Here is a 20,404-nt window from a genome sequence, read left to right as displayed (position 1 = left end):
GGTGCGAGTGCCTGTCTGTCCGTCTGTAAGAGCCTAGACTTGGAGCCAGGATGCAGGTTCATCGGTTCAGCTTGATCTAGCCTGCCGCGTCTCAATGTGCCCATCTGCAGAATGGGGGTGACAACATCAGTGCTTACCCCATAGTGCAGCTGTGGGGATGAAATGAGTGAACACAACTGAAGCACTTAGAACAGAGCCTGCCTGATGCACTAGTCACATGTCTCCTCTCAAGGGCAGGGTCTGTGGCTAATTCATCTCGGTTCCCAGTGCCTAACACATGGGCGATATTTGCTAAATGACTCAGTCCAGCAAACTGGACAGCAGGACCCAGGCAAAGAGAGAAATGACACTGATAAAAAATAAAGCTAAGTTAGGGATGATGATGAATTTTGGTTTAGGACATGCTGAGTTCCAGGAGGCGGAAGGACACTGACAAGGAGGACCGGTGGATGGGGACCCATGACAGAGGTTAAAGCAGGAAAGAAGTGTCTAGGAACCCTGCCCTGTCTGCTGTGTGACTTTCAGTCCCCGCAGGGCTATATCGTTTTCTGTTCCCATAGCCCCTGAATTACTTGAGCGGCAGAGAGACTGACCTTCCTCCAAGACCACCAGAGTCTCCATTCCCCAGAGGGATGGGGCTGGCTGAGGGGGTGGGAGCAAGTGGGAGAAGTCAGGGTGTGGCTAGCCTGGTAGCTTCTCAGCTTTTGAGAAACCCAAGGTTCCTAGCCTTTGCACCCTACCCAGGGAAGAGAATGCCTCACCCCACACCCACACCTGCACCCAAACGCAACTGGTCCTCCCAAGCTCACTTGCCCTCAGCCACTGCCCTGCTCCCTCCAGGCCTGAGCTGTCCCTATTAGGCTAATTCCACCTGGGGCTGTGGAGACCCAGTGGAAGTCTCAGAGCTGGTAGCTCTCCGTTTACTCGTTTACTCTACTCGCCTGTAGTAAATGTGTAAGTGCCCCCACCCCATCATTCCGGGGCCAACCTGGGGGGTGGGGAGGGGCCCAAGACACCCTCTTCCTTCTGCAGTGGAACCTAAAGAGGACCCTAGGGGAAGTGTGGTGGGGCAACCCACATCTCTTTGTTCCCTTAAGAGAAACCAGGTCTATTCTTTAAATCTGGGTTTAGGGTGATTTCCCTTTTACTTCCAGAAGAAACAGAGCAAAATTAAAGAAAACAAAAGACTACGGGAGAATGCAGGCTGGAACCTGTCTTACAGACCTGGACACAGGCTCACCTGGATGCCACTTCTTCCTCCAAGGAGAAGCAAAGAGCAGCCCCAGGGGCTGTTCTGCCAACCCCATAAGCTCTCACCTTTCCCACTGACACCCGCCCCAGGATCAAAGCAGAGAAGGACACCGCTCCAGACCCAGCAGGAGTTCCCTAGAGACCTGTTTGCCAATGAAATCTCCCCAGAGGCCTCGGAGGGAGAGGGTTTAAACCCACCCGACTGAAGGCAGGTGGCAAATAGGCAGAGGCAACAACACCCCACACAGGGAAGATGTCAGCTGGTGACTAACTGGCTTTTCTAGGCCATTGCCACCAATGCTGGAGAAATATTCCACTTTAAAAATAAATGTAAAGCAAAATCCAAAATTAACTCTCCCCAGATAACCCCTTTCCAAAAAAGACCACGTCGTAATCCACATGTGGCCACCATTCATGTACAGTTTAACCCAAGGACATCGCTCGGTCCTGGATAGGGGTACTTTCTAGGCCTCCACCCCACACATCTGGTGCACTTCCGTCGTCCCAGTCCTCAGATGGACCCCAATTTCCTGCGCTTCTCTAGCTGTTCCCAGAGCAGGAGGGCTGCAGCAGAGCCCCTGTGCATCCTGCCCTGATCTAAAGGTGCTAGAGAAGAAGTAACTTCAAGGTGTCTTCGCCACACAGGCTGGTAACACCAATATCATTCCTTGCTTCTCAAGAAATCAGGAGTCAAAGGAGAAGTAATGTGGTTAACGGCGCCGGACGAACGTCGCTCTTTACCTGCTGTGTCACTCGGAGCAAATTCATTCATCCATCCCGCAAATATTTTTTGCGCATCTACTACAGACACTGTTCTCGTTTACAGTCTAGGTGGAGGGACTCACAGAGGACAGCGAACACCGCTGAGGGTGGGGAGCAAGGCCACCACGGGTGTTTGCACGATTTCCACCCGCTCCGAGGTGAAATACCACGTACGAAAGACAGGAAGGAATTAGTGCCGATCAAAAGGTCCTTGGGTGTCACTGCCAGGGGGCTGCGGCACGCTGAGCGAGATTCGCGGCCCCGCCAAGGTGGCTTGGGCGAGCACACGGCGTAGCAGTCGTTTCCAGAAATATTCCTGTAGTTATTATAACACCGTGTGCAGCCATGTATCGAGCCACGTTCGAGGCTAATTGCTGGTGATAAGAGCAACATAAATATACCGAGCCGAGCCACAGCCTTGCCTGACAAGATTTTATACACCAACCACCAACCAAGTTTTCTTCCCATTACATGCCTGCAATAATTTTTAGTGGCCATCACTCTTGACTGAATCACCACAATAAACCCTTTCGATATAAACAACTCGCCCTTCAATATAGCCATAAATCAGACTCAGTGTCATCTACATGATCCCTCTGCTGAGGGAGGGAGGCTCAGGGCGGTAGTTCTCAGCCCTGGTGCATGTTGGGCTCACCAGAAGCATGACAACATGCGGATGCCCAGCGCCGCCCTCCCACCCCCCTGCGTGAGCCTGGGTACCGGGGTTATATAAGACTCCTAGATGTGCCTTCACTTCCCACACATTAAGCTCCATTCGGTTTCTTGAGGTTAACCCACCCAGAGAGCTGAAGTCTTAGCCCTGGGAGTTTGAGGTGAAGAGTGGAGCTGACGCATGCTCGGTAGTACATGGCAACCAACTTGAAGGAAGTTGAGAATGTGCTGCGGGAACTGTGATTCCATGGGATTGCTTTCCAAAGAATGAAGAATACTTTCTGCAATCTGTGTAGTTATCCATGCCCATATTTATTGTCCTTACAGTTAAACCTGACTCCTGGCAAGTCTCTGGGGGTCTTCCCAACACCTTACAGTGGGAAAGGCGGAGTCGGGGAGGACTCAGGGAGCAGGAAAGATGAGAAGACAGGGGATCGAGGATGGGGTGGGGTGGGGGGCAAATGGGTGCAGGGGTCCTGCTTGACATCATCAGACAGACCAGATCCAAGAGAGGGAAGAAGGTAGAAGAAAAGCAGTGTTTTCTAAGGCCACGACCCCAGGCACATGGTCCCCCGCCAGTGGAGGACAAGCCTGCCCTGGTTCAGGGAGGGAGCACCATGAGGGACTCCTCTCTGCCAAGGCAGAAATCCTGTGGAACCTGAGAATGGGAACTATCTGCCTTCTTCCCACAATGCTGGGCAAGTAGGGACCACAAAGTCAATAGCATTCAGTAAATATTTGGATATTAAAACAGACAGACACCTGCCCTCAGAAAGCTGACTGTCAAGTAGAAAGATAGATAAACCCGCCAAGACAAATTACAGACCAGTGTAAGTGCTACAGGGAAAAAGAAGAGGATGCTTCTCATTTAGATCCACAGGATCCAATGTTGCAAAGGCAGGGCCCCTGGAGAGGCACAAGGCTGCCCTGCTCACCGGGGCTCAGCTCTGGCACCACTTCCCAGCAGCCTCTGCAGCTGAGATGTAGGGCCGAGACACTGCCTGCTTGTGGTACCAACTGGGAGCCAGTGAGGGGGCAGATGGATCCCTCCCATGCAACAGGGTAAAAAGTTTATACGAACAGGGACTTGGCCAGAGGAAGACTGGGGACTTGGCATGCTAAGTAAACAAATAAATAGCTTTCCCATCCCCAAAAGAAAATGTGAAAATAAAAATCTTGAAATTCCACTGAGCAAAAAATGGCACTTGGGTAGGAATTAATGTTTTCCTTTAGTCTTCTTGAGATGAGGGACAGGGAGAAAAGCGGATGTGAAGCAGGAGGTTTGGGGTACTTTTTAAGATGTTGATAGTTGTGAGGAGCTGTGCTTTGAAGGTATCGTAGGAACACTCTAGTAAGCACTAAACCACACATCTACTAGATGCTACTCTCCGGAAAGACCCTGGGTCTGACCTCCAGGGTGTACCAAGGAGTAGCCTGATGCGTCCCCAGCAGATTCTGCCTTCCCCTCCCCTGTTACACTTATGCCACCATAAGAGTGGATATGAGGCAGCCTCCCCCAAGCTAAGCTATCCTAGTGTCACTTCTGACCCCTCCCCTGGATCTCAGTCCCTATCACACATCCATAAAACCACTCAGGAGGGGGCGCCTGGGTGGCTCAGTCGTTAAGCTTCTGCCTTCGGCTCAGGTCATGATCCCAGGATCCTGGGATCGAGCCCCGCATCGGGCTCCCTGCTCGGCGGGAAGCCTGCTTCTCCCTCTCCCACTCCCCCTGCTTGTGTTCCCTCTCTCGCTGTGTCTCTCTCTGTCAAATAAATAAATAAAATCTTTAAAACAAAAAAAAAAACACTCAGGAGCTCTTCATCAGTAAGCGTCTGATCCCAGGCACCCCCTGAACACCTCAGGGCCGCCTTCCCTCGCGGCACTGCAGGCTCAGGAAATGACAACTCACTGAATGCCCATCTGAGCCACACACCATGAAGGAAGGAAGGCTATCACAAATAAAACACCATGCATTCCAAAACCCAACCGAGACAACTGCCTGACAACAGCTGTGCCTTCTCTAGCTTCTGTATGCACCACCAAGTGGATGCAGGGCTGGGTCCAAATGTGAAAAGAGCACTGGATTTGGAGTCAGAGATCAGGATTTATGTTGCAACTCCTAAGCGAAATGACTAACTGTGTGACCTAAATGAGGTCACTTAACCTCTCTGAACCCCTACTTCCCCCTCTCCAACATAATATCAGCAACACAGGTCTGGAACTAGGAGTGAGTTACTTTGTTTTGGCCATCCAACATCAGATCCTGTCAATCAGGAACCTACCATCCCCCACGACTGGTATGGTTTCCCTCCATACCAGGGAAGGAGGGAAACACTGAGGGAGGCAGAGCAGCTCAGCTAGGGTCACGGAACCAGGCTTTTCTCCTGGACCTCTGGCCCCAGAGCTCACGTCTGCCCCATCCGAACCCATCACCTCCTCAGAACCATCATGACTAGCAGAGGAGATCACACATGGTAAGGTCCTTTGTTATCTATAAAATGCTAATCAAATGGGAAAGTGAGTCTTTAAAAAAAAAAGGGGGGTACATCTGGACAGCTCAGTTGGTTAATCTGACTCTTGGTTTCGGTTCAGGTCATGATCTTAGGGTCAAGCCCCATATCGGTTCCACACTCAGTGTGGAGTCTGCTTGAGATTCTCTCTCCCTCTGTCCCTCCCCACCTGCCCATCCATTAAATAAATAAATAAAATCTTAAAAAAAACAAAAAGTGAGTCTTTTGGCTGGTATTTGAGCCACTGTCTAGGCAACAGAAAGCCATACTTTTTTAAGAAGTAAAAATTTTAAAAATAGTTATGCAGATAGATAGATGAATATATCATATATAAATTATATGTGTATTTATAGAGAGTATTGCTTAAATTGTTTTTTATACTCCACTTCATTCCTCTCACCCAGCAACAACCACTCTACTAGTGACAAAAGTTACCAGGTAGGAGTGAGGGTCCAGGCAGGACTAAGTCTTGCACCTGATGCATGTTTACCCCAGTAAGTGGCCTCTCCCCCGTCCTGGGGTTCAAGTCAAACCTGGGTTAGAATCCCCACTTCTCAACTCTCGCTTTGGATTCCCCACAGGAAAAGATCCTGAGACAAGGATTTGAGTACAAGTGGTTTACCTGGCAGGTGACCCCAAGAAACACCAAAAGGGGAATGGGGGAGTGAGACGAGGAAGGGAAGAAGGCCCAGAAAAGGGGAACGTCATCAAGCCTGTTAGCACTGTGGGCAACTAGAGCCGACAATTTCCTTGGGATGGGGAGCCGATGGAGAACACATGTCTCAGAGTGAGACTCCCCTCACCCCAGGGGCAAGGGAGCTGGGGTATTCCTCCACCAGCGCACAATGGTCATTGGCTGAGAGCTGCTCTCAGGCTGGAAACCCCCAGCACTTCTGACCTGCCCCATGGGCAAGCAGAGAGGCTCAGGGCCAGAGAAAGCCCTCGGGTACGGACGGCTGGCAGGAGTAGAAAGGTCCATGCCCAGGGAATATGGGTGCATGCTGCACCATCTGCTATGTCAAAAGCTGTGTGACCTTGAGGAAGTTACTTACCTTCTCTTATTTCATTGTCCGAGCCCTGAAATGGGGATAAAAATGTCTTTCTCGTAGGGATGACATTACAATTAAATGAGGTCTTATATGGAGGGGATTAGTTCCATGGCAGGCTCACGGTAAGCATTCAGTATATACTCATGGTTTCAATAATCTTTAAGGACTTCCTCCTTTTGGAGGGTTGAGGTGGGAAGAAAACAAAGAATATGTGGGGGAGAAGGATGATCCAGAATGGCCCATCACTCACTTCCCTGTGGGCAGCCAGGCAATCAGTGCCTGAAGTGAAAGTTCTGGAAAGAAATTCAATGGACCCCAGACCCACCAAAGGTCATTATACAGAAGCCCAACCTGCTCCAATGTCTAATGATAGCAAAAAAAAAAAATACAAAACACAAAACAAAAAAACCTAAAACAAACTAAAACTAGATTAAAGGAGGCATCTTCCTGGTCCCTTCCATCAAAACCCTTTATTTTATAAAGGATTTCAGACCCAGATGGGGAATGAGACTTTAAAACAGGCAGCCAGCCAGTGCAGGCTGAGAAACGTTCTTGAGGGAGGAAAGCCACCAAACAAATGGCCCCGTCTAGATTACCTTGCCTAGGCCTATCCCAGAGGCCCATGCCTGCGAAATTTCCCAGGCATGGGAAATTGCTTGCTCCCACCTCCTGAAGCAGTGTGTCCTAAAGTGAGTTCCAACAAACACTATTTTTATTATTTTAAGATTTTTCATCTATCTGAGGCACCTGGGTGGCTCAGTTGTTAAGCTTCTGCCTCTGGCTCAGGTCATGGTCCCGGGGTCCTGGGATCGAGCCCCGCATCAGGCTCCCTGCTCCGCAGGAAGCCTGCTTCTCCCTCTCCCACTCCCCCTGCTTGTGTTCCCTCTTTTGCTGTCTCTCTCTCTCTCTGTCAAATAAACAAATAAAATCTTAAAAAAAAAAAAAAAAAAGATTTTTCATCTATCTATTTGACAGAGAGAATGAGACAGCGAAGGGGAGCTGCAGAGGGAGCAGGAGAAGCAGACTCCCCACTGAGCAGGGAGTCTGACCGGGGGCTCAATCCTAAGACCCTGGGATTCTGACTTGAGCTGAAGGCAGACACTTAACCAACTGAGCCATGCAGGCGCATGCAACAAACACTATTGACCCCTGTTATGTTCCTTAAAAAACAGATTCTAGGGTCAAATATGTTTGATGAAGGCTTCATGCGATATCCCCCCTTGGCAAATTTTAGTGCATATTAACATATTCAAAGCTTTGAAGTCCTACAGTAAATAATTCTGTTTAAGCCAGTATTTCGAAAGCTCATCTGACACAGAAGCAAATGTGTGTAGGTGAAACATCTACTAACATCCCTCCAAAGGACAGAGTCTGAGCTAATGGCAGTCCTGGGTGCTGGGACCCAGGCTTTGAAACCGCCCCCCCCCAATGGCCTAGCACAGTGTCCTGTATACAGTAAACACCTAATACCCAGGTGCTGTCTGACTGAATGGGGAGAAGGTTGGAAGAATGACTTAATAATGGCTTTCAGATCTGTGAAGTGAACGGTATCGGCAGTGCCAGGCGACAGCTCTCGGTTTCCAAGAAGGCACACGTTTAAAATTGCAGCAGGAGGGATTTTGGAAGCCCTGCTCAGAGTTTAGGATTGCAATCCACCAAAATAGGCTTCCAAGCCAAGCTGCATCGCTTCCTTCTGTGGAGGTGTTGGTCTAGCACTTGGGCGCAGCAGTCTGTGTGCAGCCGTCCACCCACCCCACCACCCATTCATTCACTCATTCAAACCCTCACTGAGCACCTACTATGTGCCGGGCACTGAGGTCCCTGAAGACCCCTTCGAAAAGCCAACTGGGACTGCAGTGAGCTGTGTGAAAAAGCCCAGGGACCCCTAAAGGGAAGGAAGGGGGACCACTCAAGTGTGAGGTCAGGCAGCCTCAAGCCCAGAAGCAATAACTCATAACCCACTCAGAGCAAGGAGGAGGTGGGAGGATCTCACGCGGACACATGAGGCTGGCCTGAAGAATAAAGCCACTACTGTCTCTCCCCGTGTTTGTTCGTCTTTCCCCCTTTTCTGGTAACTACATCCCATTGTTCCCAGACAGCATCCCTGCCCCCACTTCTCAGCCTGTCCCTATACGCAGAGTTCCAATCTCCTCTTGCTTTCCTGAAGCCATACCCCTCCTTCAAACCATCTCCTTCTTCCCTACCTCTTGCCCCACTCCATGTTCTCCCCATTCTGTACATCCCTTCTGGACCGGGGTGTCCTCAGTATTTTTCGTATCCACTACCAGACAAAGGAATGAATAAACCAGGACTCAAACCGAGGTCAATCTCTCTGCTGAACACCCCCCTGGTACCACCACCAATGGTGAGCCACAGATCGCTTTGCCTCAAACCAGAGGCAGGGGATGAGAAAGGTTGGGAAGAGAGTATGAGTCCAGGTCTGGGGCATCCCTCCCATCCTGTTTCACCGCTACCCATCGCCTTCCCTGTCTGCATCCTCCCATCAGCACATACTGGCCAGCCCCACCTGAAAGTCTCATCAGGTCTGCAATGATTTTGCTTCTTTTTAAAAAATTTTTTTAATTTTTGGGGCACCTGGCTGGCTCAGTCGGTTAAGCATCTGCCTTCGGCTCAGGTCATGATCCCAGGGTTCTGGGATGGAGCCCCGCATCTGGCTCCCTTCTCAGCATCGGGCTCCCTGCTCAGCGGGGAACCTGCTTCTCCCTCTCCCACTCCGCCTGCTTGTGTTCCCTCTCTCGCTCTCTCTCTCTGTCAAATAAATAAATAAAATCTTTAAAAATTCTTTTTAATTTTTTATTTTTACGTAATCTTTACACCCAACGTGGGGCTCGAACTCAACCCTGAGGTCAAGAGTCGCATGCTCCACCGACAGAGCCAGCCGGGCACCCCTGCTTTTGCTTCTTTCAAACAGAGCCTGAGAGGGGCATGACAACAGAACCCCTCAACGGGCTTTAGGAGACAGTCACGCCGATGCCAGGCACTAAACCACAGGCTCCTAGGGTTGAGGGTGACCTGAGCAGTCATCTTGGTCAATGATCCCAAGCCTAAGAGTTGGTCAAGATCACCTGGGGAACTTTGAAAAGTAGATCCAAGCTGTTTAAAAAAACAGATCCATTCCTGGACCCCAAGCCAGACCTCTGAAAGCAGAGCCATTTCCTCAGTAACAAGCGTGGCTGAGGCCAGCCAGCCTCTACTTGCAAACCTCCCCTGCCCCACTGCCTACCCCGGGAGGCATCTGCTTTGATGGCTGCAGCCCCAAAGGCTGGAAAGGTATCTCCTACCTGGAGTTGAAATCTGTCTATTGTTTTTACCCATTTGCCCCAACCCTGCCCTTGGGGACAACTAAAAATAAATTTAGCCCCTCTTCTAGCGTCTGGCAACAGGGGTCCCGGCAATAGCGTCTTGCCCAGGTGTTCTCTTACCCCGCTACAGCCTGCTCTCCTCCCAGCTAAATTTCTCCCAGCCTTTCAAAGGTTCTCTCAGAAGTCAAAGTTTCCGGTCCCCTTCCCAACTGGTCACCTTCCTCTGAATTCCAGAATCAACCACAGTATTTCAAAGGGGGCCTGAATCTTGCCTTGAATTGGATATGTCCATTAACCTACCCAAACAGCCTGCTGCTCTTTTCAGACTGGCAGCCCCCAATGCAGGCTCACTTTGAGCACACAGTCCATTACCTAGAAACCCCCAGATTTTGTTTAACCTTGTAAAGAGAGATCTTCCCTGTCCTTGAGAAAAACTGGGGGGAGAGGGTGGGAAGTAGGGCTTTCTAACTACCTCCATGAAGTTTTGGGTCTGGGAGAGAACATTAATGCTGATCCCACCCTCTGTTAGCTAGTTGCCCCCATCTGATAAGCACGGATGAAAGGATATGCTAAAACATAACTTATGTAACGGCACCCAAAGGATTTATGGGCATGAGTTCTTGGAGCAAACTATTTCCAATCCCAACACAGGTTGCCCTCCTGGGAAGTAAACGACCAGGAGCTGGACCCCCCACAAGATACACACAGTTAACGAGGTGCTGGGCGGGCATTCTGGACAGGACGCCCCCCATAAAGAGGCTGGTACAGCCACAGGAGCCTCCCATCTGGCCTTGCCCAACACCCACTCCATCTCTGGCTGGGACCAGGGTGGGAGCGCCTTTCATACCTCTTAGGAGAACACGAGGCCTGGCCCAGCAAGGACCCCAGCCCTGCTTCTGCTGCAGCCGCCCCTTCTGACAGATGACCTGTGGCCAGGGCCAATCTGCATGGGAAAGCTTCTGTCCAGGACTTGTGTACTGATTGTTAGAACTTTTCTGTGAGGTTGGGCACGTTCCCGCGATGGGGCTCAAAACATCATCTGTGTCCTCTTTATAGACAAACATGAGCACCCTGTTCTGTGTTCACAGCACACAGACCTCATGCTCTTGCTCCAGATCAAAACTTAGATTGAGGGGCGCCTGGGTGGCTCAGTCGGTTAAGCGGCTGCCTTTGGCTCAGGTCATGATCCTGGGGTCCTGGGATCAAACCCCGTTTCCGGCTCCCTGCTCAGCAGGGAGCCTGCTTCTCCCTCTCCCTCTGTCTGCCACTCTGTCTACTTGTGCTCTCTCTATCTCTCTGTCAAATAAATAAATAAAATCTTTAAACAAAACAAAACAAAACTTAGATTGAATTATTAACACTGAACATTCCCAGAAATACACAAGCTGGTCATTTTGTTCCTCGGCTGGGTCTCTGCCCTGCCTGAAGTCCTCCCCATAGGAATTGAGGCACCCCTGGGATCTGGAACCCCCTACCCAGAAGCCCTGCTCGACCCCACCCCCAGAAGCTTCTGCTCCCCTCCCAACACCCCTGCCCTGTTGCACAGAGAAGGAGGCAATGTAATTGAAAACAATTAGCAAAGAGAATTGGCAAAAGCAATTAGCCAAAAAAAAAAAACGACCCAAGCAGACCCTCCTCGGCTCCAAACTCAGAGCCCACCACCAAGCCCAGACCGCTGCTGCTGCTGGAGTTCACTAAGGCCTGATGTCTCCTGTCCAGAAATGGGGGGAATAACGGGTGGCAGGCAATGCCAGCCATTGCAGGAGAAGTGCGTCCTCCCCCACAGCACCCCAGCAAGCCGGGGGGAGCGGCCGGCGGCAGCACACACAGCCAACACAGTGACCCACCACACAGGCCTCTGGGCTGAGCTCCAGGGCAAGGAGGCGGCCCTTCAGTGGGGCTCCCTGGGCAGCTGAGTCAGTGGGCAGCAGGAAGAGTCTTCAAAAGGGAAGGATAGGAGCCTTGTATTTCAGGGGAGCTGACCACTCGAGTCTAGCCCCCAACTTCATTGGGGAAAGTAGGGGATGTGCATCCAGGGCACTGCCCTGAGGAGCCAGAGGTGAAGGTCGGAAGGGCAGTCAAGGCCCAGAATCAGAAAGGCAAATGGCCACCCCTGGAAGCCAGCCACCAGCCAAGAATAAACAGGACAGAGCTGCAATGATCTCCTTGGGAAGTCAACACAAAGGCTTCCCCAGGCCCACCTCCAGTGCTGGGGTCAGCCCACACAACAGACACACACACACACAGAGACACGTGTGTGTGCACACCACACGGGCAGACACACCCGCACATACACAGCAGTCAGTTCGCGCTCTGCATCCCCACCCCCTCCATCCCAGCCTCCTAGCTACAGACACTCACACGTGCTCACAGTCACAGAACATCACCCACACAAGCGCCTGTGCCTCTCTGATCTCTGGGACAACTGGTGACAGTTACAGGTTCAAACAGGCACAAAGGACGAAATGCAGGATATCACGGAGTTTCTCCAAAAGGGTCGTGGGGGAAGACAGGAAGGCAGTGAAGATGGGCGGGGGAGGAGGACGGGTCACCCCACACCATGAAGCATGACCCATTCTTCTCACAGCTCTCTCAAGCTCACAGGGACCCGCACAGGGTCAGAATCTTCTCAGAAACCACGTCGGGCAGGCCTATTGTGGCTGCAGAATAATAATACCCCACATCTGAACAGGACTCTCTACTTTTCTCTCCAATCCATTATCACCTGCTGGAGTAACACCGGACGGCAGAGATGCTCATCTCCTCGGGCCGGTGACCACCTGCCCCCACAGGGCCCAGAGATACTTTCTCCAAGATGATCTTTAATAGCTAAGCATATGTAATGGTTGTGTGAGCGTGCTTGTTTGTGTGTGAGTGCGTGCCCAGGCTTTATGTAGCGGAGTGGGATACCATCAAACAAAAATGAGGTCGCCATGGCAACAGGCTCGGCATCATTGCAGCCCTATTAACACAAGTGAGGAATGTGTTTGGCAGATGCTCGAGTGTTATTTATGGTATGGGTGTAGCAGAGGGACTTCTAACAGGCAAAGAAGGAGGAAAAAAACAACCCCGTGACGCTCCTGCTGTATCCCACGGAAGAGACAACGGAGAGACAAGAGCACAGGAGACGCTGAGAGGCTGCAAACAGGGAGTAGGAGATGGGGAAGCAGCACAAGCCGGCAGGCAGACGAGAGGAGAAGGAAGGTGGGCAGAGAGCAACAGGGGACTGGAAGGGGGGGCGGGAGGAGAAAGGAAGTGAGAGGGAAAGCAGAGGGGGAGGGGGATGGATACTGGGGGAAGAGCTAGAGCAAAAGATACAGGAAGGGAAGAAACACCATCCCCCAAAGAGGGCTACCTCTTGGTTATCTTTTGAGTAAAAACCCTCAGGAGGCACCGGTTGAGAAACCAAGTATTTCTCCTCCTAATTGGAGCAAAGGACAGAGCCCCAAACATAAAGAGGGGGTGGGGAAGAAGAAAATACCCAGGTCAGATAATGACTTTGAGGACGTGGGCTGTGGGAGCAAGAGGGTCAGCCCTGCAGAAGGAGAAGTGAAGAACACAGTTTACCAAGGGCCTACAAGGCACATGGGATGGGGGCGGGGGGGTGGAGGGAGAATTTCCAAAGCCCCAACATTAGAAACCATGCACTGACCCGACCCCCCCCCCCCCCCCGCCGTTTCCCTGGACATGTGTCTTTATCAAAGAAAAGAACAAGGCATCTAATGCCAGCCTCAAACACCTGCTGCTCTGGGGTAATCTGAAGCAGAGGTTAATGCTAGACTGTCCCACCTATAGTTCCCTACCATCCATCAGGGTTTGGTCAAGAAACATAAATTTTCTATCAGGCATAATCAAATACAGACCCCCCAAAATACAGTTTTCTCTGAAGCCAAATAGAATGTTCGCATTCCCTTGTCCTGGACCATCGCTAACAAGCTCTGCTGTCCTCAACGGAGCAGAACGGGAGAAGTAAGTGTAAATCCACCCAAAAGCCTACAGCCAAGTCTAAAGACTGCAATGGGTAAAAGCAGCATGGGGTGGGAGGTGGTGAAGGTGGGGGAGGAAAGGGGATTTGCCAGAGAAAGAAGGCGAGTCAGTCAGACAGTCACTCTGCTGTGGCCAGGGCATTGTCATGCTAAGGTGGGGTTGGAGCACCCCAGGGCCAGAACTCCTTTCTTGGGATCTGACTCCAGTCTCTTGAAACCATACATCTAGGGGTGCTTGGGTGGCTCAGATGGTTAAGCGTCTGCCTTCGGCTCAGGTCATGATCCCAGGGTCCTGGGATCGAGTCCTGCATCGGGCTCCAGTCCTGCTTCGGGCTCCCTGCTCAGTGGGGAGCCTGCCTCTCTGTCTCTCTCTCTCTCTGTCTCTTATGAATAAATAAATTAAAAAATCTTAAAAAAAAAAAAAAAAGAAAGAAAGAAACCATACATCTAGGATGGCCTGGGCTGTTTCAGAAAAAATACCCTGAATGATCCTGGAAATCTCTGCTTCTCCATGTGGACGACAAGCCCTTCCCTCTGCAGAAAAGCTACACCCACCCAGGCAACCTGCCTTCCACCCAAGCCAGAAACAACGCCCAAAGATACGACATCCGTATGATAGCTGGGTCCTCAGGTCAGAAAGAGTCGGAGCCTTTATAAGCACTAACAATAGCAGTCAACTTTTTCTTATACCACCACCTCTCGATAGGTTCCTCTCTCAAGTTCAAAGCTGATCTCTAAAAATTTTTGTTTTCCTTCTGATCCCAGATCAGAAAAACTTTAACTAGGCTTCAACAGCCCCACCTACTCCACTCACTGGAACACAACCAAATTGGCAAGCAGTTATTAAATCCCTACTAAGTACCCTAAAATGTGCTAGACAAGGAAGAGAGGGTGGAGAAGAAAAAACATACACGTCAGGAATCCTGCATCCAAGGAGCTTACATTGGATGGGGAGCAAAACCAATGGGCACTGGAAAATAAGTAAGTGCTCCACTCTGTGGCTCTGACTCTCTTGTTAACCGTGCAGAAGAGGGAGAGGCCAGTGTGGCTGGAACGGAAGGAGGGGCTCCTGGTAGGAGGTGAGTCTTGGCACAGAGGGTGAAGCTTGGCACAGAGATTGGAACTGGAAGGAGCATACACAATTCTCTCATTCTCAAGAAAAGAACCCGGGGCCCAGAGAGGCTGCAGATCCTCTTCCTCCCAGTCACAGAATACTCTGGAGTGGCAGCTAGAGCCCAGCTCCCTGAAGCCCATACTGGTGCTATTCCCTGTGGCGAGAAGGGTACCACACCCAGGAAGCTGGGGGCACAGGAAAACTCCTCAAGGAAGATGCAGTACCCAAGAGGATCAAAGTCTGAGCAAAGGCAGAGGGAGGAGAAAGGCAATGCCAATGGAATATGGTTAAAGGTTCTATCAGAGGACGCAGACACCTGGAAAGAGGTGTGGGGTGCAGTGGGGTCCATAGTCGAGAAACTAGCCTGCATCAAGGGCTCACTTGACTCTCACAGCTGAGCTGCACGAAAACAAGTAGGCTCAGCAGGGGTCAATGGATGAGGCCCATGGAGCTCCAGACAAGGCCCCTGCTAAAGGAAGCAGGTGTGCATGTCAGAGGGGCTGGTCTCACCTGAGATCAGGAGAGCAAGCACACCTCTCTCCCAGAAGCCTTCAGCAGCGTCACCAGTTAACCAGGCAGAGGTTTTAATTCCTCCAGAGCCCACCGTGGTGAACGCATGGAACCAGTCTCAGCAGGAATAAAAAGCCCCCACCACAAGCAATAGCCAGGAACACCCAAGGAAAGGGGTCACGCCACCCAACACTAGCTTTCTGCTCAGGCCAGGAGGGGGACTACCACCACACACATGGCAGACGCTTCCTCCCACCTTTGCTGAAGGCAGCTTTTTGGCTTAGGGCACTTTTGTAAACAAAACAAACTTGTCAGTCCTCCCTCAAGTTCAGGGATATCTCCAGCTCCCAAAACCCCAGCCTCAGACAACTGGCAGGGTTATCATTTCTCCTCCTTGAGACTGGGCAAGGGGTGCCCAGGGGCTCCCCTCCCCAACCCTCTATCCAGGAATCCTTAACAAACGAGGAGGGAGAGGCTGCTACAGGGTCCAGCCACTTTTGTGAGGGGCCTTTTACATACAGGGGCAGGGGAGGGAAGGGGGACCTCTCCATAGAATTTTCTGCTCCAACTCTCCTTCCTCACTCATATCCCCACATTAGTGGCTACGTGTCTTCTCCGGCGCAAGGGCATCTTTTTGTAAATGAACATGCTGGGGCTCAGAGGGGGTTAAGAGGCTCTGAAGACACCACTAACTGGCCCAGCCAAGTCTTTCTGGCTCTTTCACCACTTTAGAAAGGGTGATGGGTTGCTTCTCTTTGGAGTCGGGCCGAGGCCTGCCCACCCCACAATCTACAGTCCCTACGTCCAGGTGCGCTCCTACCTGCTTGAGCAGGAACTGGTCCTGGGCGTTGGTGCGCAGGGCGATGGCCAGGTGGAGGGCCGACAGGAGCACTCCGCTGAGTACCGCGGCCCGCATGCGCACAGGCAGCAACGTGTAGATGGTGTAGATGAAGAACACGGTCCACCAGATGCCCTCGGAGGCGCTGCGCGGCTGGGGCAGCAGCAGGCCCACCACCTGGACGGCCAGCACCACGGCGATGAGCGCGTAGCAGGCCAGGCCCATGTGGTCCTGGTGGAAGGCGGCGCGGTTGCAGAGCACAGCCATGACGAGGATGACACCTATCGCAGCCGCCAGCACTGCCAGGTAGGGCAGCTGGAGCGGGGGCCGCGCCGCGTGGAAGGCCAGCATGACGAGGCACACGAGCACCAGCACGGCCATGAGCATGGTGAGGCTGCTCTGGTTCAGACGGAAGAAGTAGCGCTGGTACAGACGCTCCAGCTTGTCCGACGGGAACTTCTTGGAGCGGAATATCTGCAGCAGCGCCAGGCAGCAGGCACCCAGCGACAGCACTGCGCCGGGCCCCGCGCCGGATTCTGCCGAGCTGCCGCCATCCCCCGACCCTTCGTCGCCCTCGACGGCGCCGGCCTCCAGCTCGTCCACCGCGCGGCCCTTGCCCCGCCGCTCCTCCAGGCCCAGCTCCACCGAGCGAGGGCGCACCTCCGTCCCGCCCGCCGCGGCGGCCACCGCCGCCGAGCCGCCACCGCCGCCCGCAGGGGGCGCCCGGGTGCTGCCCCCGCCGGCCGCGCCCCGCCGCTGCCGGCGGCTGCCGCGACCACAGTCGTCGCCGCCGCGCTCCTGCCAAGCCGACTTGGAGCGGAAGCTGAAGCCGAAGCCCCCGGCCAGGGGGTCGTCGCCACTCAGAGGAGGATCGTCGTCGTCGTCGCTGCGCCAGCGGTTGGCCAGGCGCTGCTGCTGCTGCTGCTGCGGGGTCACCGCCCCCCCGGGTTTCTTGGTGCAGCCGCGGGTCGAACCCCCAGGGGCGTGAGGGTAGCCATTGGCGCGGGAATCCGCTTCCCCCCACGCCGAGCGGTGTTCCGGGCCTCCCCGGGACGCCGGCGCCGCCGCTGTCTGCGCCGCGTAGCCCGGGGGGCTCACGCTTTTGGAGCCGGACATCCCCCCCTCGGCCTCGTCGTCTTCCTCCTCCTCCCCCGGGGGCCGGGTCGGGGGCCTCCAAGGGGACGGCGGACGGCCGAGCAGGGGGACCAGGCTGGGGTCACACGTCGGGGGCGGCCCGGGGCCCTGCGCAGCAGCGGGGCATCTTGGCACCCCCGTCCTGAGCGGAGAAGCAGGGCAGCAGGAGGGCAAGCGGGGAGGCAGGCACAGCCCCGAGGTGAGAAGTGGCTGAGAATCCGCGTCTGGAGTCCCAGGTCCGAGATGGAGTTGGCTCCGAGCTGGAGCGGCGGGGACTGCTCGAGCCGCTGCGCCGCGCGCAGAGGGACGTCCGGACTCCTGGTTCGCGTCGAGCTCGACGAGGACCGGAGTTGCGGACGAGGCGGGACGGAGAGGTGTCCTTGCGGGCGGCGCCTCTCCGGGGCTGGCAATGCAGGGGCGCTGCGCTCGCAAATTCTGCCTAAGCGGGACCCAGCGGCACACGCGGCGAGCCGGCTGCTAGGGCGGCGAGGCGGGGGTCCCGGTGTGGAGACCGAGCGGGTACCCTTTCCTCGCGGCGGACTAGGAGCGACTGGGAGGTGCGGGCGCCAGGCAGCATTATTTTCTTACGAGGGGTGGGGAGGTGGGATGAGGGGTGGAGAGGACGGGGGAGGGGGCGGCGGGCGGAGCAACAGCTCCGGGGCCCTGGGGGGTGGGTCCTGGAGCCCAGGGGGGCCGTCGCCCGCATCCCTCACCTCCCGCAGCGAGAGTGGGAGCGAGGCCCCCGCGAAAGCCGAGCCGAGCTTTCAGCGCGTCCGCGCAGGGGGCGGGGGCGAAGACCGGCTCCTGCGGCGCGGCCCTTCCCCTCTCGCCTCCCCCTTCCCCCCAAACCGACCGGGGCTGGCCCAGACCCGCTGGCCCAGGAGGGCTGCCGCGCCGACTCCGTAAGCCCCAGGCTCCTCGCCGCCGGCTGCGGGCCCACCGCGGCCGGGCGCAGAAGGACTAGGCGGAGGGCGGTATCCGGCGCAGCGCCGCCGCCGTTGTGCCCCAAAGCAGACGGGCTTCTCCCGGGGAGTGCGGCATCCAGAGATCGAGGGCCAGGGCTCAGATGCAGCCGGCCGAGAGGGGTCCGCCCAAGAGCTGCTGCGGCCCGGGGGCGCTCCGGGGAGGCCCGCGGGAGCCGGGCTCAGGGCGCGCCATGCACGCCTCGGGCCCTGCGCCGCTCCGGCCGCTCGCGCCTCTCCTCCCTTCTCAGCCGCTTGCCGCCGCCGCCGCCGCCGGAGAGCCCTCCGCATCCCCTCCTCCCGCCGCCTCCCCGCCCCCCGCGCGGCTCCGGCCTCGGCTCAGAGCGGCGCGCGGCCGCCTCCGCCCCCGGTCGGGCCGCGGCCCCCGCCTCTGCGCCCCGCCGGCATCCTCAGGCCAGGCCCCGTGAGGCGCCCGGGGCCGCGGGGTCCCCGGTTCCCCTTCCTCACCTAAATTTCTCGCCGCGCCCCCTCCCTCCCAGGCGCCTGGAGCCTCGTCCAGCCGGCGGTCCCTTCGCTGGACCTGGGTGGCGTGCACTCCTCCCCCGCCCCCTGCTTGGGTTCTTGCGCCCCTAGTCCAAGCTCCCCTCTCTTGTATCCCCCTTTAATCCCCCTCCCCCATTCAACCCAACTTCAGCCCCTGCGCTGCGCCCCCCTTCCCTGGCCCGGCTCGATTGGCCGCTTCCTGAGCTGTCAGACTTGAGTCCCGCGCTCTTATTGGGCGATTCTCTGGCCGGGCGGCTGTGCCAAAGGAGGGCGCACCGGGGTGCGGGGGCAGCGGCTGCCGCAGGGAGCGGGAGACCAGAGTCCCCGGAGGGGCCCGAGAGCCAGACCCGGAAATGGACGGGGGAGATGGAGAAATTGAGGATCTCTGAGACGCAGGAAGGCAGTGACGGAAAAGATGGGAGATGCAGTGGGTGAGGCTGATGCAGCCAGGGCGGGGCGGGCAGGAACGCTTTGGTGGGTAGTTACCGAGAGGGAGCCCTGCAGACAGCACTAGGAACACCTGGCGTTTGTGAAGAGCTTTTGCCTGGTCACACTTTTTCTTCCTTCCTTCCTTCCTTCCTTCCTTCCTTCCTTCCTTCCTTCCTTCCTTCCTTCCCTCTCTCTTTCTTTTGTTCTTTCGTTTTTTAAATCTTATTTGGCTTCCTTCAATAGCCCTGGGGTGTGACAGAGAACAGGGCGCATGTGACTATTCCCAATTTATAGATCCGAAACCGAGACTTCTAGAGTGTGATTAGCTTGCCATGGTCACACAAGTTCCCTAACTTGTGACCAAAGGTCTTTCTTCAGCACCAAACTACCTCCTGTACACCTAGCAAGCTGTTAACCCAGAGCAAAGTGGGGTTCCCGCTGGACCTCGAATGACCAGATACTCCTGCACAGCACCAGCCACAAAGAGTCAGGAGTGGAGAAAAGGACTTAACTGCCGGTCTATGAGGACCTTGATCTGTGGAATGATGTACCTACCCAATTCTCAAGTAGAGAATTGCTACCTGCTTCTCTGGAAGTCTGCTTCTCCCTCTCCCTCTGCCCCTCCCAAATAAATTTTTAAAAATCTTTTAAAAAATAAAATAAGCATCATCTTACCAAAAAAAATTATGATTAAGTGTAGAAAAACTAACAAAAAAAGACAAAAGCAAATACATTCATAATCATACCGCCTAGAAAGAACCATTAGCATCTTAATCTTTTTCTTAACTAAAAATAGGGCTTTTACTGTACAAATAATTTTACATTCTGCATTTTTCTACTTAGCTAAATATAGTGTTTTTTTCATGTCAGTAAGCATTCATCTACAATATTCATTTTATTGTCCAAACAGAATTCCATTGCATGAATATGGCATAATTTATTTAACTAATCCCCTACTGTTGGGTATCTTTCACTGTCATAGCAGTTTACAAAAAGTTTCCACTCTTTTACTGTTATAAACAATGAGCATTTTTGCAGATAAATCTTCACACACATCTTTATATCCTTAGAAGAAATTCCTACAAGGAGAATTGCTGGGTCAAAGGATAAATTTTTTTTTTTCCTTAAGGTATTTCTGAAATGTCTATCTTCAGCCCCTGCCTTCTTTCTCAGTTCCAAGCTTAGCCCTGTCCACTGGAGAGCCTCCCATGGATGCTCCTTGGTACCCACCAGGGACAGATTCAGTTTGTCTAAAAGTAAGTTTAGGTTGTCTCCCAAGAAGCCTGCTCCTCCCTGTTTTCTCACCACTTGTGGAATCACCGTCCCCCAATCTCCCTGATCTTTGAGTGGTGAACCCTCC

At 53.9% G+C, this 20,404-nt stretch overlaps 1 protein-coding gene across 1 annotated transcript in view; it reads right to left on the bottom strand.

Moving 5' to 3' along the window:
* The window catches only part of ADCY5 (adenylate cyclase 5), a 151,262-nt gene extending 133,472 nt beyond the window's left edge, over positions 1 to 17,790 (bottom strand). The window contains exon 1 of the mRNA XM_081832762.1: positions 15,998 to 17,790. Within this exon, the coding sequence (XP_081688888.1) occupies positions 15,998 to 17,131 (1,134 nt within the window). The 5' untranslated portion in view covers positions 17,132 to 17,790. The remainder of the gene's footprint in view (positions 1 to 15,997) is intronic.
* Between the last annotated feature and the right edge of the window lie 2,614 nt (positions 17,791 to 20,404).

Source organism: Leptonychotes weddellii, chromosome 1, assembly GCF_054177405.1.
Source record: "Leptonychotes weddellii isolate Sample4059 chromosome 1, ASM5417740v2, whole genome shotgun sequence".
NCBI classification, from domain to species: domain Eukaryota; kingdom Metazoa; phylum Chordata; class Mammalia; order Carnivora; family Phocidae; genus Leptonychotes; species Leptonychotes weddellii.
The sequence above is the reverse complement of the archived record's forward strand: the minus strand, read 5'-3'. Positions and strand labels throughout refer to the sequence as shown.